This window comes from Anomaloglossus baeobatrachus, chromosome 6 (genome assembly GCF_048569485.1).
Source record: "Anomaloglossus baeobatrachus isolate aAnoBae1 chromosome 6, aAnoBae1.hap1, whole genome shotgun sequence".
NCBI classification, from domain to species: Eukaryota; Metazoa; Chordata; class Amphibia; order Anura; family Aromobatidae; genus Anomaloglossus; species Anomaloglossus baeobatrachus.
Window position 1 is genome coordinate 356266324 of NC_134358.1, and position 19337 is coordinate 356285660.

At 43.0% G+C, this 19337-nt stretch overlaps 1 protein-coding gene across 7 annotated transcripts in view; it reads left to right on the top strand.

Annotated features, from left to right (window-relative positions):
* BRD9 (bromodomain containing 9) overlaps positions 1–19337 on the top strand; it is a 326359-nt gene that overhangs the window by 211772 nt on the left and 95250 nt on the right. For 6 of the 7 annotated variants that reach the window (XM_075315008.1, XM_075315007.1, XM_075315012.1 and 3 more), the window contains exon 12: positions 12339–12471. In XM_075315008.1, coding sequence (XP_075171123.1) covers positions 12339–12471 — 133 coding nt within the window. The remainder of the gene's footprint in view (positions 1–12338; positions 12472–19337) is intronic. The other variant, XM_075315009.1, reaches the window with a different exon arrangement.

The following is a 19337-nucleotide window of genomic DNA, read 5'->3' on the forward strand; positions in this document are numbered from 1 at the left end:
AGAGCAGGGAGCCGCGCACACTGCTTAGCGCTGGCTCCTTGCTCTCCTAGCTACAGTACACATCGGGTTAATTACACGATGTGCACTGCAGCTTCATGTACAGAGAGCAGGAGCCGGCACTGGCAGCGTGAGAGCGGCGGAGGCTGGTAGCTAAGGTAAATATCGGGTAACCACCTTGGTTACCCGATGTTTACCTTGGTTACAGCTTACCGCAGCTGCCAGATGCCGGCTCCTGCTCCTTGCTCGCTTCATTTCGTCGCTCTCTCCCTCTCACACACAGCGATCTGTGCGTCACAGCGGGAGAGCGACGACCAAAAAATGAAGCTGGACATTCAGCAACGAGCGGCGACCTCACAGCAGGGGCCAGCTTGTTGCTGGATGTCACACACAGCGACAGCGACGGGACGTCGCTGCAACGTCACAGAAAATGGTGACGTAGCAGCGACGTCGTTGTCGCTGTGTGTGACACCACCTTTAGCAGTCAGTGTCCCGCTCCCTGCCAGCCCCGCGGCGTGAGAAGCTGCTGATTCTGCGGACAGACACTGACATTGCAGTGCGGGCAGCTGCGGGGCTGGCAGGGAGCGGGACACAGACTGTACGGGCAGTGATGACAAGCAGCGCTCGTCATCCCCGCGGATGCACGCACTGCAGGGTGAGAAGCCGCTTATACTGCAGAGGGGGGCAAACACTGACACGCTGCAGTGCGAGCATCCGCGGGGCTGGCGCGGGACACAGACTGATGCACATACACAGGTGACCCATGATGACACAGACAGCGCACACGGGGGAGGGGGGGGGAGACAGTTCCCAGGGCATCAGGCAGTAAACATGATAAAGCGCTGGGGACACAGCGCTGACAGTGTATCTGACAGCAAGTGTTCCTTGCCTTATTGAACTGGACACTGAATCGGCTGGAATTCAGGGCGCACGTAGCTGGGCACAGGAGGCGGGGGAGGGAGACTACGGAGTGTGTGGGAGGTTGCGGTGAGAGTACGGGGTGCTGGGCAATGTGTGGGAGGGTGCAGGGAACGGGGGCGGTTACTCCACGCACTGTACAGCCCAGCAGGGCGGTAACATGCTGTTCCAGATTTGCCTGTCAACATGGCCCTGCCCATGTAGACATGAAATGACCGGAAGCAGCAAAATCGCGGCAGGAGCGGTCACATGACCACTCTGAGCCGGGGGAGAGGGGCTGACAGCAGGGCAGGTAAGTGGTCTCTATCTACTTACCTGCCCCAATGTAGCCCAATAGTGTGTATTAATGAAAAAAAAGTCAAAAGAAGCCGGATAACCCCTTTAACAAAACTTCATGTGCGGATTACACACAAGCCTTTAGTGCATTTCCGCTGCGGAAACGCAGTAAAAACCCAAGTGCAATTTTAACTTGCAGATTTTCCTAGTCTACCTTTCCTAGAGTACCTTGTACCAGACAGCACAAAATGCTAGACTACTGCTTTGTATTTATAAATCCAAAAAAGAGACCCCCCCACACAAGAAATACTAATAAAATAATTCTCTTTATTACATAACAAATATATATAAAAAACATTTGGAGAATGGAATTTGATACAAAAAAAACACCAGGGCAGGTGACGAAATAACGAACAGGCTGGTCTGGCTATCACACAATTAAAAATATGTGGTGGATAATAAATATTTTGATCAATTATAAACACTAAAATAATGTTGTTGCGTCAGTCTCCTGAGGTTAAATTACACATAAATATATGCAAAAAAATATATGCTTCAAGTACAAATATATACATCTATGTCCAAAAAGTTTTTTTTAAAAATGCATATGTACGCATATATAAATATATGTCAATTCATGCACAGGAAATAAACAGCAATATAATGTTTTATAACACTATAACATAATAAGAACCAAAAACAACTGGAAGAGTAATCCGTAATTAAATGAATATGATATTCAATTTGCATAATACTATAAATTGTAAACAAGTAAATAAATATAACCCTGAAAGTACCAGGACACAATCACACAATCACAAATTAAATATGAATTAAATTGGGTATTATATGCAATGTGTATGTGTGTGTGTAATATATATATATATATATATATATATATATATATATATATATATATATATATATATATATATATATATATATATATATATATATATATATATATATGCATACTAATTTTTTTTTTTAAACACAAATTTTATTGCAGTTTTCAGAATCATTACAATATATCTAACATTTGAACAAGAATAAATTCACCTTACCAATTTACCCACCCTTGTCTTAACCCACCCTCTTTTATTCCCACTTTATCCCCCCCAACATTTTTAATACGCTGAACACCAGGTATAAGTCGCAAAAGAACACACAGCTCCTCTATATTCTGATTCCCGTTTGAAGCCCTATTTCTCTGAAACCCTCGTCTCGCCCTACTGTTGTGTCTCTACTGCGTGTGTATATTCAGCTTTCCCAATGTGCCTTGCAAGTCTCCCAGTAGATACCATTCCGTATTAGTGAAAGGAGATACCACTTTCCGTATTTCTGCAACTGCATACTGTTGTACTATAAATCTCTTCCATTTTTTAAAAAAGTTTCCCGTTAGTTCGTCCTTATTTCTTTCGGCTTCCAACAGTTCAATATTGAGCAGCTTTTTAATCTGATTGACCACCATTGCCTCTGATGGAACAGATTCCTCGAGCCATCTGCGTAGTAGGGCCTTTTTCCCTATCATAGCAATATTATGGAAGAGCCTTGGAATCGTGGTCCCCCGTGTATCTCCTTCTCCTTCCTTTTCTTTAGTCCTGTGGTGGAAAATCCATAACAATGGGTCTAGTTCCATTTCCACTTCCCATACTTTTTCTGTAAGTGTCTTCATTTTTCCCCAAAATTTCTGACTTTCTGAGCACTGCCAAATCCCGTGGTATAAGTCCGTTTTCGGCTGCTTACATTTGGGGCAATGTTCTATTTTATTCATCGTCTGCTTGGTGGGGATGTTAAAACCATAAATTGCTCTGTGCATTAATCTAAACTGTGTGTCCCTCCAGCCCTCATTAATCACCTCCTTCCTCATCCTCATCCATCCCTGCCGTATCTTTTACCCTGCCTCTGTATCTTTTAGTTGTCGTGCCCACGCTCCCCAGACCTGGTCCGAGTGCAGTGGTACCAGTGCTGTTCTCAGATCTTTGTTCAGGGAGGAGATAGTAATCTCCTGTTTATCCTTCATTATAAATTGGTCCATTTCATTCATTACCTGTTCTTTTCTAACATCCCTCAATAGTCCCATTATTCCCTTTTCCACCTGTTTGTATTGTATGATTTGGAATGGGGAAAGCCCGTACCTGTTCACCATCTCCTCAAGGGTCAACCACCTATGTTCCGTTTCATGGAGCAGATCTTTCACCCCACGATCCCCTTATTTCTCCATTCTAGAAATAGTTTGTTTTCCCTCCCTGCTGGGAATTCCGGAAAATTCCAGATATTTAGGTATTTGGAAATTCGCCAGGACAGGTTAAACTTTTTCCTCACTGCTTTCCACGCCATTATCATATCTCTACATACCAGGGAGTGCTTAATTTTCCTCGGAATATTGGCCAATGACGTGTGTAATATTGCCCCCAAGTCCCATGGTCTACAGTACTCCCTTTCCAATTTTATGTTGGAATATCCATTTGTCTTCCTCAGCCAGTCTATTACGTGCCTCATCAAGCATGCAAGGTTGTAGCCTCTCACATTTGGCATCTTGATTCCTCCCTTTTCCAGTGGTAGCATTAGTTTTTCCGCCCTAATTCTTGGTCTTTTTCTCTTCCATAGGAAGCTTGTAAATGCTTTATTCAGTCTATTTACATCCGCATGCTTTAATAATATAGGGATAGTCTGCATTGGGTATAGCAGCTTCGAGAAACTCATCATTTTTAAGAGGTGGTTTCTACCTAGCAGGGATAGCGGCAGCCCCTCCCACATCTTTAGCTCTCGTTCTATTTTCTGTATCACCGGTTTGAAGTTTAATTCATAAATGGAGGCAGGCTGGCGTCCCATCTGGATCCCCAGGTATTTAAGGTGAGTTTTTGCTATCGGTATCCCACATATGTTATCCCCTATTCCATAGGTTTTCAGGGATGACATGGTTCGCTTATTCAGAAACAGTACTTCACATTTTGACTTGTTCAATTTAAAACCTGCCATAGACCCAAATCTCTCTATCTGTTGTATTGTTTTTAAAAGGTCATTCTGTGGTCTATTCATGAATAATATGATATCGTCCGCGAATAGAGCTGAATGTACTTTTTCCGTTCCGATGTTAATGCCCTCAAAGCAATCTCCTCCATTGATCATTTTTGATAATGGCTCAATGGCTAGATTGAACAAGAGAGGAGACAGCGGGCACCCCTGTCTCGTCCCTTTGGTCAAAGAAGGGTCGTGACAAAAATCCGGGTGTCGCCACTCTTGCCTGAGGGTTTGCATATAGTATACCTAGAAATGTTCTGAATGCTCCCCTGAAGCCCATATTATCTAGGACTGTTTCCAGCCATGGCCACTGCACATTATCAAACGCTTTTTCAGCATCCAACGTGATCATGGCTGGCAACTCCCCTCCTTGTAGATCCCTGTGTCTGATGGCGTCCATTACTATCATGGCCTTTCTTACGTTCGTCACGGCTGCTCTCCCCTTTACAAACCCCGATTGGGCGGGAGAAATTAGCCTTGGTAATACCTCTGCCAATCGATTGGCCATCAATTTGGCCACTAGTTTAAGGTCTTGGTTGATTAGTGAGATTGGTCTATAATTCGTTGGATTGTCCAAATTTTTATCTCCCTTGGGTAAAAGTTTTATATATGCAGTGTTAAGGTGGCTAGACATTCCCGTACCCCCTAACATTTTATTAAGCATACGTGTCAGCGTTGGTGATATTTCCTCCTTTAGTACTTTATAGAATTCCCCATTGAACCCGTCAGGCCCCGGTGCTTTATGTATACTCAGTTCTCCTATTGTTGTTTGCACTTCCTCTATTGTGATGTCCGCGTTCAGTCTAGTCAGTTCGTCCTCGGTTATTTGTGTAAGTCCTAATGTCTTTAGCCACTCCCTCCTTCTCCATTTTCATCCCCCTTACTATATAGTTTGGCATAGTATTCCCCCAAGATCTGGTTGATCTCCTGCGGATTCGTCGATTTGGTCCCATCCTGTCTTGTCATACTAGCTATTAACGTCAACGGTCGTCTTCCCTTTGCCAGGTTAGCCAGCAGTTTACCTGCCTTATTGCCAAATCGGTGTAAGTCAACCTCCTGCTGGGACCTTACTAGTTCTTCTTGTTTTCCTACCCACATGTCAAACTCTTGTTTTGCTTCCTTCCACTCTTCTTTTGCTTTTTGGGATTTGTTTTCTAGGTACCTTGTGTATTTCTCTCTCAAACTAGTGCTTGCCTCCTGGTAATGTTTTTGCGTCTGTTTCCTGATTTTGGCTACATGCCCCATCAGTCTCCCCCTTAATACTACTTTCGCTGTTTCCCAGAATAGCATTGCCTCTTCCTCGTGCCCGCTGTTAGTGCCGCAATATTCCTCCCACCACTCCTTTAATGTTTTAATAAAATCTTTATCTTTGAGTAAGAATGATGGAAATCTCCATATATAATCCGAGACCCTCTGTATTCTGTCATTTAAGTCTAAGGTCACCGGGCTGTGGTCGGATATAACCATGTTCTCTATGTCTACATCCTTGACCCTGTGCCAGAGTCTTTGGTCTACTAACATAAAGTCAATCCTTGACCATGCTTCGTGTGGGTGTGAGTAGTGTGTAAATTCACGTTCATATGGGTGTTGCGTTCTCCAACTGTCCTGCAGATTTGTGTCTTCCAGTAATTTGGCCATCAAACCCTTTGTATTCCTACTCTGCCTACCTTGTTCCTTGCCATACCTCCTATCCTCCTCTTTCGAAACTACTGCATTAAAATCTCCCCCCACTATCTTATTTGGGTCTACATCCACTCCCAATTTGTTGGTGATAAAGTCAAAGAAGGCTTTTTGTTTGTTATTAGGGGCGTATATATTGTGTATGCTAAACTCTCCCTGCGGGCTAGTTAATTTGATATGTATGTACCTCCCACCATCATCACTGTCTTGGGACACTATTTCGTGAGTAAAGTGTTTATTTATTAAGATCATTACCCCTGCCTTCGTTCCCTGGGATCCCGACCCGACTACCGCCCCCACCCATAATTTTTGCATACGAAAAAAATCCCCTTTTTGCAGGTGGGTCTCCTGCAGTAGTGCGATATCTACCTTCAGTCTTTTAAGGTGTCGTAATATCATCATGCGCTTATGTGGAGACTTCAAACCTTTTACATTCCAAGTGACTAATTTAACCATTATCCCAACATCTCGGGACATTTGTGTCGCTATATGTTCTAACTTGTGTGTGTCTTGGCGCCTTTCCCTGGTCTTTTCCCTGCCTTAACTCCGCTGCGTACTGACAACTATGTATTGCCTGGGCGCAACCTTGTGTCCCCTTCTTGGCATTAACTATAAACCTGGTGGCTACCCCCCCAACTGCCCTCAGTTTTCTTTCAGCGTTCTTATAGCGTTGCTTTCCCTGAACCCAACTATTCAACCTAAATCTATTGTCAACTAACAATTCAAACCTCAACTGTCCCCCCCCCTTTACAATCAATCGTCTCATCACTTCCATTTTTTCTGTGATGCTCCTGGCTCCGCAATCCCCTCTCAGCCTACTGATTGACATTTACATATGGCCTGTCCCCCATTGTTCTGTTATCTAACACACCAGAGCAAGGCCTTCCTGGTCAATAACCGTGCCAGCATACAATAACCCCTCCCTCATTGCCCATACCTATTATTTGTTGCCTCTGGTCTCAATTTCACTTCACCTCCCATCAGCATAAGTGACCTGGCTACCAGAAGAGCGATTTATCAGTAGATACTAAAGAGAGAGAAACCCGGTCCCCCATAGATGTTAGGATCCCCTACAACCCCGAGGGGGAAGGGCACCTTGATCCATATAGATTGAAGAGGCGTGGGGAACTGAAGAGAAAGAGAAAAGAATGGAAAAGCCTACAAGAAGAAGAAAAAAAAAAGTGGAAGAGGAAGTGGAAGAGAGTAGGAAATGGAAAATGAAGTGGAAGTAGGAAGAGGAAGTAGGAAGTGAAAGTAGGAGGTGGAAGAGGAAGTAGGAAGAGGAAGTAGGAAGTGGAAAAGGAAGTAGAAGAGGAAGTGGAAAAGGAAGTAGGAAGTGAAAGAGAAAGTGGGACAGGAGGTGGAAGTAGGAAGTGGAAGTAGGAGGTGGAAGAGGAAGTGGAAGAGGAAGTAGGAATTAGAAGAGGAAGTGGAAAAAGAAGTAGGAAGAGGTAGATGGGGTGGGAAAGGAAGTGTAAGAAAAGTGTAAGAGGCACTATGAAGTGGAAGTAGGAAGTGGAAGCAGAAAGTAAAAATGCAATAATAAACAGTAGATGTTACTCATCCCCTGCATTCCGTCAGTCCCCTCTCTCTTGGGCCCCTCAGTTCAGTTCAAAAATATCGATTCTTCTCCTTGCAGCCTCTCTCATGGCGCTCCCATCTTCTGGTTTCCAGGCCAACGCGACGGCGACCTCCTTGCTTTTGGACTTCCTGCATGTATCTCCTTCCCCTTCATCCAGTCGTTCCGGCCCGATGCCCGGCTTTCCTCCTCTCTTCCTTGCCGATGCATACTAATTTTAATAACTATTTAAACTGCTAAATGCAAAAAGAGGTAAAAATTGTGAATAAGGCTGTGTCCACGGGAGAATGTAGCTGCGGATTTTTCTGCATCAAAATCCGCAGCTTTCCCGCAAAATCCGCACCTTTTCATAGGTGCGGATTTGCTGCAGATTTACCGCGGATTTTGGTGCGGATTTTTTTTTCCCAATTTTAAAGTTAAAATCCGGAAGAAAATCCGCAACAATAATTGACATGTTGCAGATTTTTCCGGACGAAAATCCGCACGACTTCCGCTTTGTAAAAATCCGCAGCATGGGCACAGCATTTCCCAAATGCCATAGAAATGGCTGGGGAGTAGCTGTGCTGCAGATTTTCGGGAAATCCGCGGCTTTTCCGCGAGAAATCCGCGGCAAAATCCGCGCATTTTCCGCAGCGTGGGCACATAGCCTAAAGGAGTGTGTTCCAGGAAGATCCAGGGCGATATTAAAATCAATATATTCAATTTAGTATATCAGTTCCTTTTACCCACTTCTATCATTGCTCCCAGCAACCATATACATTGTTTAATGTACCCAGCCAAATAAATTCTAGGACAAAAGACAAGGGGGAATGCAGAAAAAAATAAACCAGAATCAAGGGTAATCCCATTAAGATAAGATTACTGAATTCCACCCTGCTGTGTCCAGAGCAGTCACAGTAAATATTTCCCAGCCTAATACAATTGAAGTGAATACATTACCACTGTAAATCACCTCCACAGGTGGCCCCCTAATGTATGTTTCGTGTTATCACTTCATCAGAGGAGTACAAGCCAAGCTGTGACCCCTAAATATTGTGCAAACAGGTCCTGATTTCCTACCTAATCCACAATATCTCCCTCCCTCTACTGTGATTTTGTTCAGTGGTTTCAGCTCTTATAGGAGCTATTGTATTCTGGTACTATGTAGGTAGTGACATGCTCCTTTAATCTCTGTTCTCGAAAACCTGTCCCTCCCTACACTACACTGGCCTATACACTGCAGGTAGCCCTGAAAAGGGCTTTTGTGTTAAGAGGCCTAAACACTCCCTAGCAGCTGTTCACTCTGTCCCTATAGTGATACAACACTGGCTCCAGATGCAATATGCGCAAAATGGTGGCGGAAGGGCTTTTATAATACTGCATGGCATTACTGTAATTGGTTCAGAAGTCCAGCATGTTTAGTGGCTGCAAATTAGGCGCCAAACCTGCTGGGCAGGACATAAGAATGTAACGAAGCAAGTACACAAAAACTCGCAATATAACAAGTAACCCAAATACTGTACTATCTGTGCGAGTAGCGAATAAATGCACTCACATGACATACAGAATGACGCATCTCAATCCAAGACAATTGAGGAGTAACAACGGAGCTATATTTTACAGGCAGATGTGAGTGAACCCTAATGTAAGAAACGGACCACGAAAATTATGTTTCCTAATGGATCCGTTAAAAATGCAAATGGATTGGGGTAAAAGTGATCCATTTTGGAAAATACCTTAACAGATCTGTTCTTAGGCCCCATAAATACAGTACAGACCAAAAGTTTGGACACACCTTCTCATTCAAAGAGTTTTCTTTATTTTCAGGACTCTGAAAATTGTAGATTCACATTGAAGGCATCAAAACTATAAATTAAAACACGTGGAATGAAATACTTAAAGTGTGAAACAACTGAAAATATGTCTTATATTCTAGGTTCTTCAAAGTAGCCACCTTTTGCTTTGATTACTGCTTTGCACACTCTTGGCATTCTCTTGGTGAGCTTCAAGAGGTAGTCACCGGAAATGGTTTTCCAACAGTCTTGAAGGAGTTCCCATAGATGCTTAGCACTTGTTGGCCCTTTTGCCTTCACTCTGCGGTCCAGCTCACCCCAAACCATCTCGATTGGGTTTATGTCTAGTGACTGTGGAGACCAGGTCATCTGGCGTAGCACCACATCACTCTCCTTCTTAGTCAAATAGCCCTTACACAGCCTGGAGGTGTGTTTGTGGTCGTTGTCCTGTTGAAAAATAAATGATGGTCCAACTAAACGCAAACCGGATGGAATAGCACGCCACTGCAAGATGCTGTGGTAGGCATGCTGGTTCTGTATGCCTTCAATGTTGAATAAATCCCCAACAGTGTCACCAGCAAAGCACCCCCACACTATCAGACCTCCTCCTCCATGCTTCACGGTGGGAACCAGCCATGTAGAGTCCATCCGTTCACCTGTTACAAAGATACGCTGGTTGGATCCAAAGATCTCAAATTTGGACTCATCAGACCAAAGCACAGATTTCCCCTGGTCTAATGTCCATTCCTTGTGTTCTTTAGGCCAAACAAGTCTCTTCTGCTTGTTGCCTGTCCTTAGCAGTGGTTTCCTAGCAGCTATTTTACCATGAAGGGCCTGCTGCACAAAGCTTCCTCTTAACAGTTGTTCTAGAGAAGAGACGGTGTGTCCAAACGTTTGGTCTGTACTGTACATTCATGTAAAAAAAAACCACATGTTGCATGGTCCATTTTGTACCGTTACCGGAAAAAAAACGCTTGAGATGTGCAAAGCCAGAAAAATAATACATTAGCTAGATAGAAAGAAGAGAACAAAGACAGAGAGCGCACTTGTACAGGTATTTAGTAAAATAATTTGTAAAAGAAAAATGATTTGTGGTCCCCTTCAGTTTTCATATACAGAACAGGAACAGCAGCAGCTGCAGGCTGCAACTCTTAGCTCTCTGCTGTACCTTGGCTGGTTATGAATAATACAGCGGATCACACATGTTTGTTTGTTTTTGTTTTTTTTATTTTATTTATTTATTTATTTAAAAAAGGAAATGATGAGGGATCCCCCCAATTTTTCTAAAACCAGCCAAGGTACAGCAGACAACTGAGGGTTCATATTATTATGGTGGGAAGTGCCATGGTTATTTTCCCCTTTCCAGCCTAACAATAGCAGCTCACAACCGCCCCAGAAGTAGCCCATCCATTAGAAGGACCAATTCTGGTGCTGAATCCAGCTCTTCCCGTTGCCCTGGGGCGGTGGCAAATGGGGTAATAATTGGGAGGTTGATGACAGCTGGGATTGTCATTTGGCAGCAAACCCTGGTATTTAGTAATGGGTGTGCGTCTAGTAGACACCCCCATGACTAATCCATTAGTTCAAAGTGGCCAAAAAAATTTTTTACATAGATACATACACACGGAAACACACATATACAGCTCTGGCAAAAATGAAGAGACCACTGCACAGTTTATAAAAATCAGCTTCTCTACATGTGGATTCCAGGGTCAGCTGAATTCCAACCAGATATAGCTCATTCTACTGGCCAGGAGTGGCATAAGGTCACCCAAAAGCAGTGTGACAGTCTGGTGAAAGCATACCAAGACGCATGAAAGCTGTGATTTAAAATCATGGTTATTCCACAAAATATTGATTTCTGAACTCGTCCTGAGGTAAAACATTATTAGTATTGTTGTTTATAAATGATTATGAATTTGTTTTCTTTGTATTATTTGAGGTCTGAAAGCAATGCATATTTTTTGTTATTTTGACCATTTCTCATGATCAGAAAATAAATACAAAATGTATTGCTTGGAAATTCAGAGACGTTGTCAGTAGTTTTATAGAATAAAAGAACAATTTACATTTTACTCAAAAATATACCTATAAAGAGAAAAATCAGAAAGTGAACATTTTGCAGTGGTCTCTTAATTTTTGCTAGAGCTGTATATACACATTCATGGACAAAACAAACACACACACACACACTCTTGGGCGATCCTGCAGGCAGAGAGGGAGGAAGTCAGGAGGACAGCTTTAAATAGCGCACTGATAAAAGAAGCGCTGCTGACTTCCTGGCACATGCGCAGTAGATTTAATGGGGGAGAAAGTGAGGGCCACGAACTCAGGCTGAAGAAGACTGCACACGCGTGGTATTTGCCCACATTTAAAAGCATCACAGACACACTATGACGCAGAGAAGGGGTGACAGGAAGGTTTAATGAAGCAGGGAAGCGGGGATTTCATCCTGGGAAGCACAACGCCCAATAGCCAAAGTACAACACCCAGTAGTCTGGTAGGCTAATTTGCATATGGTGATCTATGGTTAAATTTTTGGAACAAAGCTTCCACTATGGGCATTCAGGTTAGACTTCTTTCACCATCCCATTACCTGTATGCCCATAGTAATAGCTTAAAACAGTCAAAGCGGGGTGACAGATTCTTTTTACATATGATTGTCATTTGCTAGATTGAAGTAGACAATGTACTCTAAGGGCTTGTTCAGATGAGCATTTTAAATGTCCATCTAGAAAACTTACAACATACGGATCGCACAAGGACCAGTGCAAGCCAATGTGGTGCTTCACTTGACTCTTTTTACATACCTACTGATGGTCTGCATGTTAAATGCCGCAACATGCGCTACTTTGATTTGTATGCTGGATTCAACTCGCACAATGCAAGTCAATGGGTGCACAATATCAGGTCAAATACGGGTTGCCTTCCGTATGTTATGTCATTATACTTATTAAGATCGAAAACTGTATTTCACCTTTATTAAATTGTTCTTGTATAAACTGTCCTGAAGTTGAATACGCGGGTCACTATACACTAATTTGCTTGTTCTGTAGTGTAATTGTGTGCTTATGTATATTTGTGTTTTGTAGTCACATTTCTTAACAGCACCAGTACAGCTCTGTCCTTACAGAATAATACTCTCTTCACTGATCTCAAGCCTGATGAAATGGACTTGATGTATGCGGCCTATGGTGATGACACAGGGATACAATGCGCTCTAAGGTAAGAGTATGATTCTATTAGTAATGGAGTATTATCCTAGCTATAAACCGAGTATAGGATGCTCCTAGATTTAGATCCCAGAATCTTAGGAAAAAAAAATCATAGTTGTTAAATCTTCCCTGATGGTCCTTCAGTCTACAATTCACAGGAATATATATATTTTTTTTTTTACATAATCAAGTGGCCATTTTCTGGTGATCTGATCACTGCCCTTATTGTACTGGATTCACTTTTTACTCCTACAAGCACTTCTAATGTAGTTTACATATAGGTCTACAGTTAACCCTTGGATCATAAAATGAACACTGGAGGGTGATAGGGGTGTAGTCATGTTGAATATAAGGTGGCATGGCACAGTGTGCAAGTATCTTCTCAATGATTACAAATGGCTAGATTGGCCCGACATTCCCGGTGATAAGGTATGTTCAGCTTCCCTTTCTGCCCTCCTCATTCCGTAGGTAAAGTGAAATGTTGATCCAATGCTCAGTTTTTTCAAGGAAACAATCAGGGAAGAGGTATATGGGCGCTGCTGTTGGACTCCATTGTATACTATAAGACGCAGAGACTTGTTAGCAATGTTTATTTTCTTGGTAAGAAGCTCATAGACAGAAAAATATTTAGTAAAAAGCTTATATATTGGTAAAAAGCTTAGTCAGAATAATGAGATTTTTCTATATCTATGTTTTTAAACCTGGCTCATCAAAACCAATAAATTTTGTTTTGCAAAATGTAGAGCAAATTCCAATGGGGCCTAGGGAGCGCGCAGGGAGTATTTGCTTCATTGTATTTGTACTTTTTATTTAGTGCATTTTATTGAAGTATAATATCTTACTATAAAGCAAAAAGTTGGTGGCTTACAGCTTGGGGACATTTAGACACATGACATGCAACCTGGTAGTGATGTATGTTGTGACTGATTCATCAGACAAGAAATACTTTAAATGATGAGCCGGACTTTCACATTGGTAAAAATGATGCCACTTATACATGTGGCCCGTTGTTTTATATAATGGGCTGTATTTGCTGTAAGCACATGTGTTCAGAGTGAACGGTTATCTAACATTAAATACCTATAGGCAGGAGCTCTCTGCGGACCAATCCGGGTGCGGGGATAAGTTTTGTAAGACTTGGAGTGAGTGGGTTCTTTTTCATGATTCCCCTGACTTTCACAAGATCTTTCAGTAGGCCCCTGAGTACTGCTGTAAACAACATCGCTCCCGTTTGGATTTGCGTTGTGAAACAAGTGAGCCACAGATTTCTTTCTTCCTTGGTCACACTTCCCCACCTGACTTCCTTCCCCACCTTCCCCCTCCCCATCCTCTCACATTCCTTTTTTTTTTTCCTCTCTTTCCTTTCTTTTATATCTCGCTGCTCTTTCCTCTTAGGTATATCTATTTTCTTCCTGAAGTTATTAACCTTCCTCGAAGGCATGTACATTTTTTTGTTTTAGTGAAATGCTTTAATCAAATGGTTTGTAATTGACACTTCATTTCTTACCATGGACAGACTCACTCGGACAAGACCATGTTGAACTTTTTGTTTGGTCCTGATTGTTTGGATGTGACTCGTGTCCTTTGTTATTTACATATTCAACAAACTGATATACTACCATTCTTTGTTTAGGTCATGGACCTTTCTGTTAATGTTTGTAATTTTCAAGCCTGATTATTTTTGTAATAATGAAAATCAACTTTAATAAAAATAGATTGAACATAAATACCTATAGGCCACTATACAGTGCCTTACGAAAGTATTCGGCCCCCTTGAATTTGTCAACCTTTACCCACATTTCAGGCTTAAAACATAAAGATAAAAAAAATGTAAATTAATGTTGAAGAATCAACAACAAGTGGTACACAATTGTGAAGTGGCACGAAATTTGTTTATTTTAAACATTTTAAAAAAATAACTGAAATGTGGGGTGTGCAATATTATTCGGCCCCCTTTAAGTTAATACTTTGTTGCGCCATCTTTTGCTGCGATTACAGCACAAGTCACTTGCGGTATGTGTCTATCAGTTTTGCACATCGAGAGTCTGTGTAACAATTATAATGGATTACTCAGGAATCTCTTTGCGTGGAGTAATTACACAACTGAACCCAGTTTATAGGTGATAATAAAGTTTATATTGTAACACACGTGATAAACAAGTGCAAAAAACAAGTAGCAGAGCAATTTGCAAGTGTCCAAAAAACAGGTAACAGAGCAATTTGTAAGTGTCCAAAAACAAGTAGCAGAGCAATCCGGCTTACGTGAAAACAAGGCAGATCAGGCAAGAACTGCAGCAGGGGCTAGGCATCAGAAGCAGGAAGCAACAGGAGGGCATAAGTTGGCAGAACCTCTGAGCTGCAACAGGCGAGTCACACAGACTTTGCTGGGGTAGATGGAGAAACTTAAGACACCACTAGGAGGAAACCATGCAGAATACTTAAGCAGAGGACTAGAGGCTGGACTGGAATTAAAAAGGCAAAAGAATGCAGAACACATGGAGAAGAATGAAGCAGGGGACACCATCTTAGAAAAGGGCAAAAAGCCCAAAAAGGATAAACAGGAAAACCAGAGTCCTGACATTACTCCCCCCTTAGAAGCGGCCTCAGGACGATCCTGGACCCGGTTTTTCAGGGAATCGCTGGTGGAAATGAGCAATCTTCTGAGGGGCACTGATGTTATCCACAGGTTCCCAAGAGTCTTCCTCAGGGGGATACCCCTGCCATCTGATTAGATACTGCAGCCGATTCCTGCGAATCCTAGAATCAATAATCTCCTCCTCCACAAATTGCTCTTGCCCATCAATCATCACAAGTTGCGGAGGAGGCACAACACGTCCCTGGAAGGTATTGGGAGACACAGATTTTAACAAAGAATCATGAAAAAACGGGTGTACCTTCATGGTCCTAGGCAGCTTTAGATGACAGGCCACAGAGCTCACGATACCACTGATCTTGAAAGGACCAATGAACTTCTGTCCGAGTTTCCGAGAAGAAACGTTTAATTTCAGATTCTTAGTGGACAACCACACAGAGTCTCCCACCTTGAACATGGGTGCTGGTTTCCGGAATCTATCAGCTGCTCTCTTGTAACGTTCTTGAGCTGCGGTCAGAGACTCCTTCAAAACCTCTAGATTTTGTCTCAAAGAAGTCAACCTCTCCTCCACTGCCGGAACCGGAGACCTAGGCAGCATACTTGGATGGTAACCCAGATTGTCAAAGAAAGGTGTTACCTTACTAGAGGCACTCTTGAGAGTTGTTGTAGGAGAATTCAGCTAGCGGAAGTAACTCCAACCAATCATCCTGAAGATGGCTGATGTAGCACCGTAAGTATTGTTCCAGAGTCTGATTGGTACGTTCCGTTTGACCGTTCGTCTGAGGGTGAAACGCGGAAGAAAGACAGACCTTAATATTCAGTGCAGAACAAAACCCCTTCCAGAATCTAGAGGTAAACTGTACTCCTCGGTCCGAGATGATCTCATCCGGAACCCATTGCAGCCGAAAAACGTTCTGAATGACCAAGTTTACTGTATCCTTAGCTGAGGGGAGGCCAGCACATGGAACAAAATGAGCAGCCTTAGTCAGGCGATCAACCACCACCAGGATCGCAGTCATGCCACCTGATGTAGGCAGCGCCACAATGAAGTCCATAGAGATAGACCCCCAAGGGCGGGATGGAATAGGCAGTGGTTGAAGAAGACCTGTAGGAGAAGCACGAGGAGTCTTAAAATGAGCACAGACCTCACAAGAGAGAACATAGTCTTTAACTTCCTTCAGGCAAGTCGGCCACCAGAAAAATCTGCTTAAGAACTCTTGTGTCTTCTGTACCCCCCTATGACCAGCCAACTTGGAGTCATGGACCAACTTGAGAATCTGCAGTTGGACAGCCTCAGGAATGTAACTACGTCGCTCTCGGAACCACATGCCACCCTTAAGGACTAGATTGCGGTCAATGGGTGGAGTAGCCAGAAATACATCACCATCATGGGCCTCCTTGATCTCCTTCCACAAGTCCTGATCGTGGATCACTCCGATGAAGCTGGCATCAGATAGAATGATCTTGGTTGGGGCTCCAGGTACGGAATCCACAGCATGGATTCGGGATAAAGCATCAGCCTTCCCATTACGAGAACCTGGACGGTGCGAGATAACAAAATTAAATTGATTTAAAAATAAATTCCAACGAGCCTGACTAGGAGACAGACATTTAGTGGATCTTAGGAACTCTAAATTGCGGTGGTCAGTCAGCACTATGACCGGTTGTGCGGCTCCCTGCAGATGGTGCCTCCACTCCTTGAAAGCGGCATAATAGCCAGCATTTCCTTGTCTCCTACATCATAGTTCTTTTCTGCAGGGGAAAGTCTACGAGAAAAGAAAGCACAAGGGTGTAGCAGACCCTTCTCTCCAGTTCTTTGGGATAGAATGGCCCCCAAAGCATGATCAGAAGCGTCCACTTACACGATGAAGGGATGAGCTGGGTCCGGGTGGATCAACAGTGGCGCCGAGAGGAAACAGGTCTTAAGCCGACCAAAAGCTTCCTGAGCCTGTAATGACCACTTAAAGGGTTTCTCCTTTTTAGTCAACGAAGTGATGGGACAAACAATCTCTGAAACATTTCTAATAAAACGTCTATAGAAATTTGCAAAGCCAATAAATTGTTGAATCTCTTAACGTTTCTGGGTACCAGCCAATCCAGGATTGGCTGAATTTTACTGGATTCCATGTTCAGCTCCTGAGGAGAGATGACATAACCTAAGAATTGTATCTCAGAACGATGGAACTCCCACTTCTCCAGCTTGATATAAAGATGGTTTTCTTTCGGACATTTCAAGACAGATTTTACATGCTCTTCATGTTCCTGTAAAGAGTCAGAAAAAATTAAAATATCGTCCAAATAGATTACCACAAACTGGTCCAGTAAATCTCTAAAAATGTCATTATCAAGATGTTGAAATGTTGCAGGGGCATTAGAAAGCCCAAAGGGCATCACAAGATATTAAAATATCCATACCGACATCTAAATGCTGTCTTCCACTCATTCCCGGGGCGGATACGAACCAAATTATAAGCCCCGCAAAGATCCAACTTAGAGAATACCTTGGCATGACTGACTCTCTCCAATAATTCAGGAATCAAAGGCAAAGGATAACTATTCTGGATGGTCACCTTATTGAGTTCCCGATAGTCGATACAGGGCCTGAGGGTCCCATCTTTTTTTTGACAAAAAAGATAGGTGCCACTGCTAGTGATGAAGAAGGGCGTATGAAGCCCTTAGCCAAGTTTTCATCAATATAGTCCTTCAGGGATTGTAGCTCAGGTGCTGCCAAAGGGTAAACATGACTAAAAAGAATAGCTGCCCCTGGAAGCAACTCAATAGGACAGTCATAATGCCTTTGTGGAGGGAGCTGATCAGTGTATTTCTTGTCACAAATGTCAGAAAATTCTTTATACACAGAAGGTAACGTAGATACCTGTACAGGAGGTTTCAAATCCGGAGACTCTGAGATTGCTTCACAGATGGCTGAATTGCTCCTTGTTGGGAAGGTTATCTCCTTGGTCTCCCAGTTAATGGTTGAATTCTGAGAACGCAACCAAGGGATGCCTAGAATCACAGCGAAATGAGGACAAGAGATTAACAAGAAGGAAATCTGCTCCTGATGATTTGGCCCCAATAAAATGGTTAGAGGTACAGTCTCCTGGTCTACTGGCCCAGAAATTAAGGGTGACCCATCCACTGTTTCCATGGTATTTGGAGAACCTTTTTGTTGTACCTCAATCTGTATACTCAATACCATGTTCCTTGGCAAACGAAATATCCATAAAGTTACCCCCTGCGCCAGAGTCAATCATAGCAGCACTGGAAATTCACTGTCCTGAACATGATATCTTAATTGAGAGAGAACAGTGAGAGTTCCTTTCCTTCAGCTCCCTGGGAGGTGTAGCCACAGAAAGAGCGTGAAATATAGCATTTAACGGCAGGCTACATTCTGAGGCGTCAGATTCATCATCACAGTTTTCAAATTCCCCTACTGCTGCTACTATTTTGTTAGGCCACTTAGGGCAGTTAATTAAGAAGTGGTCAGATTGGCCGCAGTATAAGCACAGACCTTCCTGGAGTCGGTGCTCCCGGCGCTCAATACTTTCACGCCTCTGCACTGAGTCAGTCTGCATGGGCACCTTCTCCGCCTCCCGAGATGTTTTACCTGCAGATTCCTTGGGAGGAATGAAAAAGTTAGACATACGATTAAATACAGCCATCTTCTCCTGCCTACGCTCAGTAAGGCGAATGTCTATGCGTACACAATGTTGATTTAAACGTTTCTAGTTCTTGTGGTGACTCTGAGTGGGCTAAGTCATCCTTTATAATGCTAGACAGACCTTTCCTAAAAATAGGCAATTGTGCATTACTATCCCAATTAGTATCCACTACTAGCCTCCTAAATTCAGTAGCATATTCAGTAACTGAACGTTTACCCTGGCGCAAAGATAAACAGGCTGTTTCAGCAGTGGCACGGCGGTTAGGGTCATCAAACATTAATGCCATAGTGGCTAGAAATTCATCCAAATTATTTAACCGTGGATCACGAAACTCGATCATCGGATTCGCCCAGGCAAGCGCTCGTCAGTTGAGCAGCATAATTATACACAACACTTTGGATCTATCAGTAGGAAAACGGTCAGCATGTACATCAAAATATAACAGACATTGATTCACAAATGCACGAAATTTGTCGCGATCTAAATTAAATCTGAACGGTGGCAACTTGGGTAATCCAGCTGGTGGCAGAGACCCAGAGGGAGATGCTACTTGTGTTGCCATTTGCTTATTTATGTCCCGAAAAGCCTGTCCGGACCGAGACTCTAAACCAGCAAGTTTGT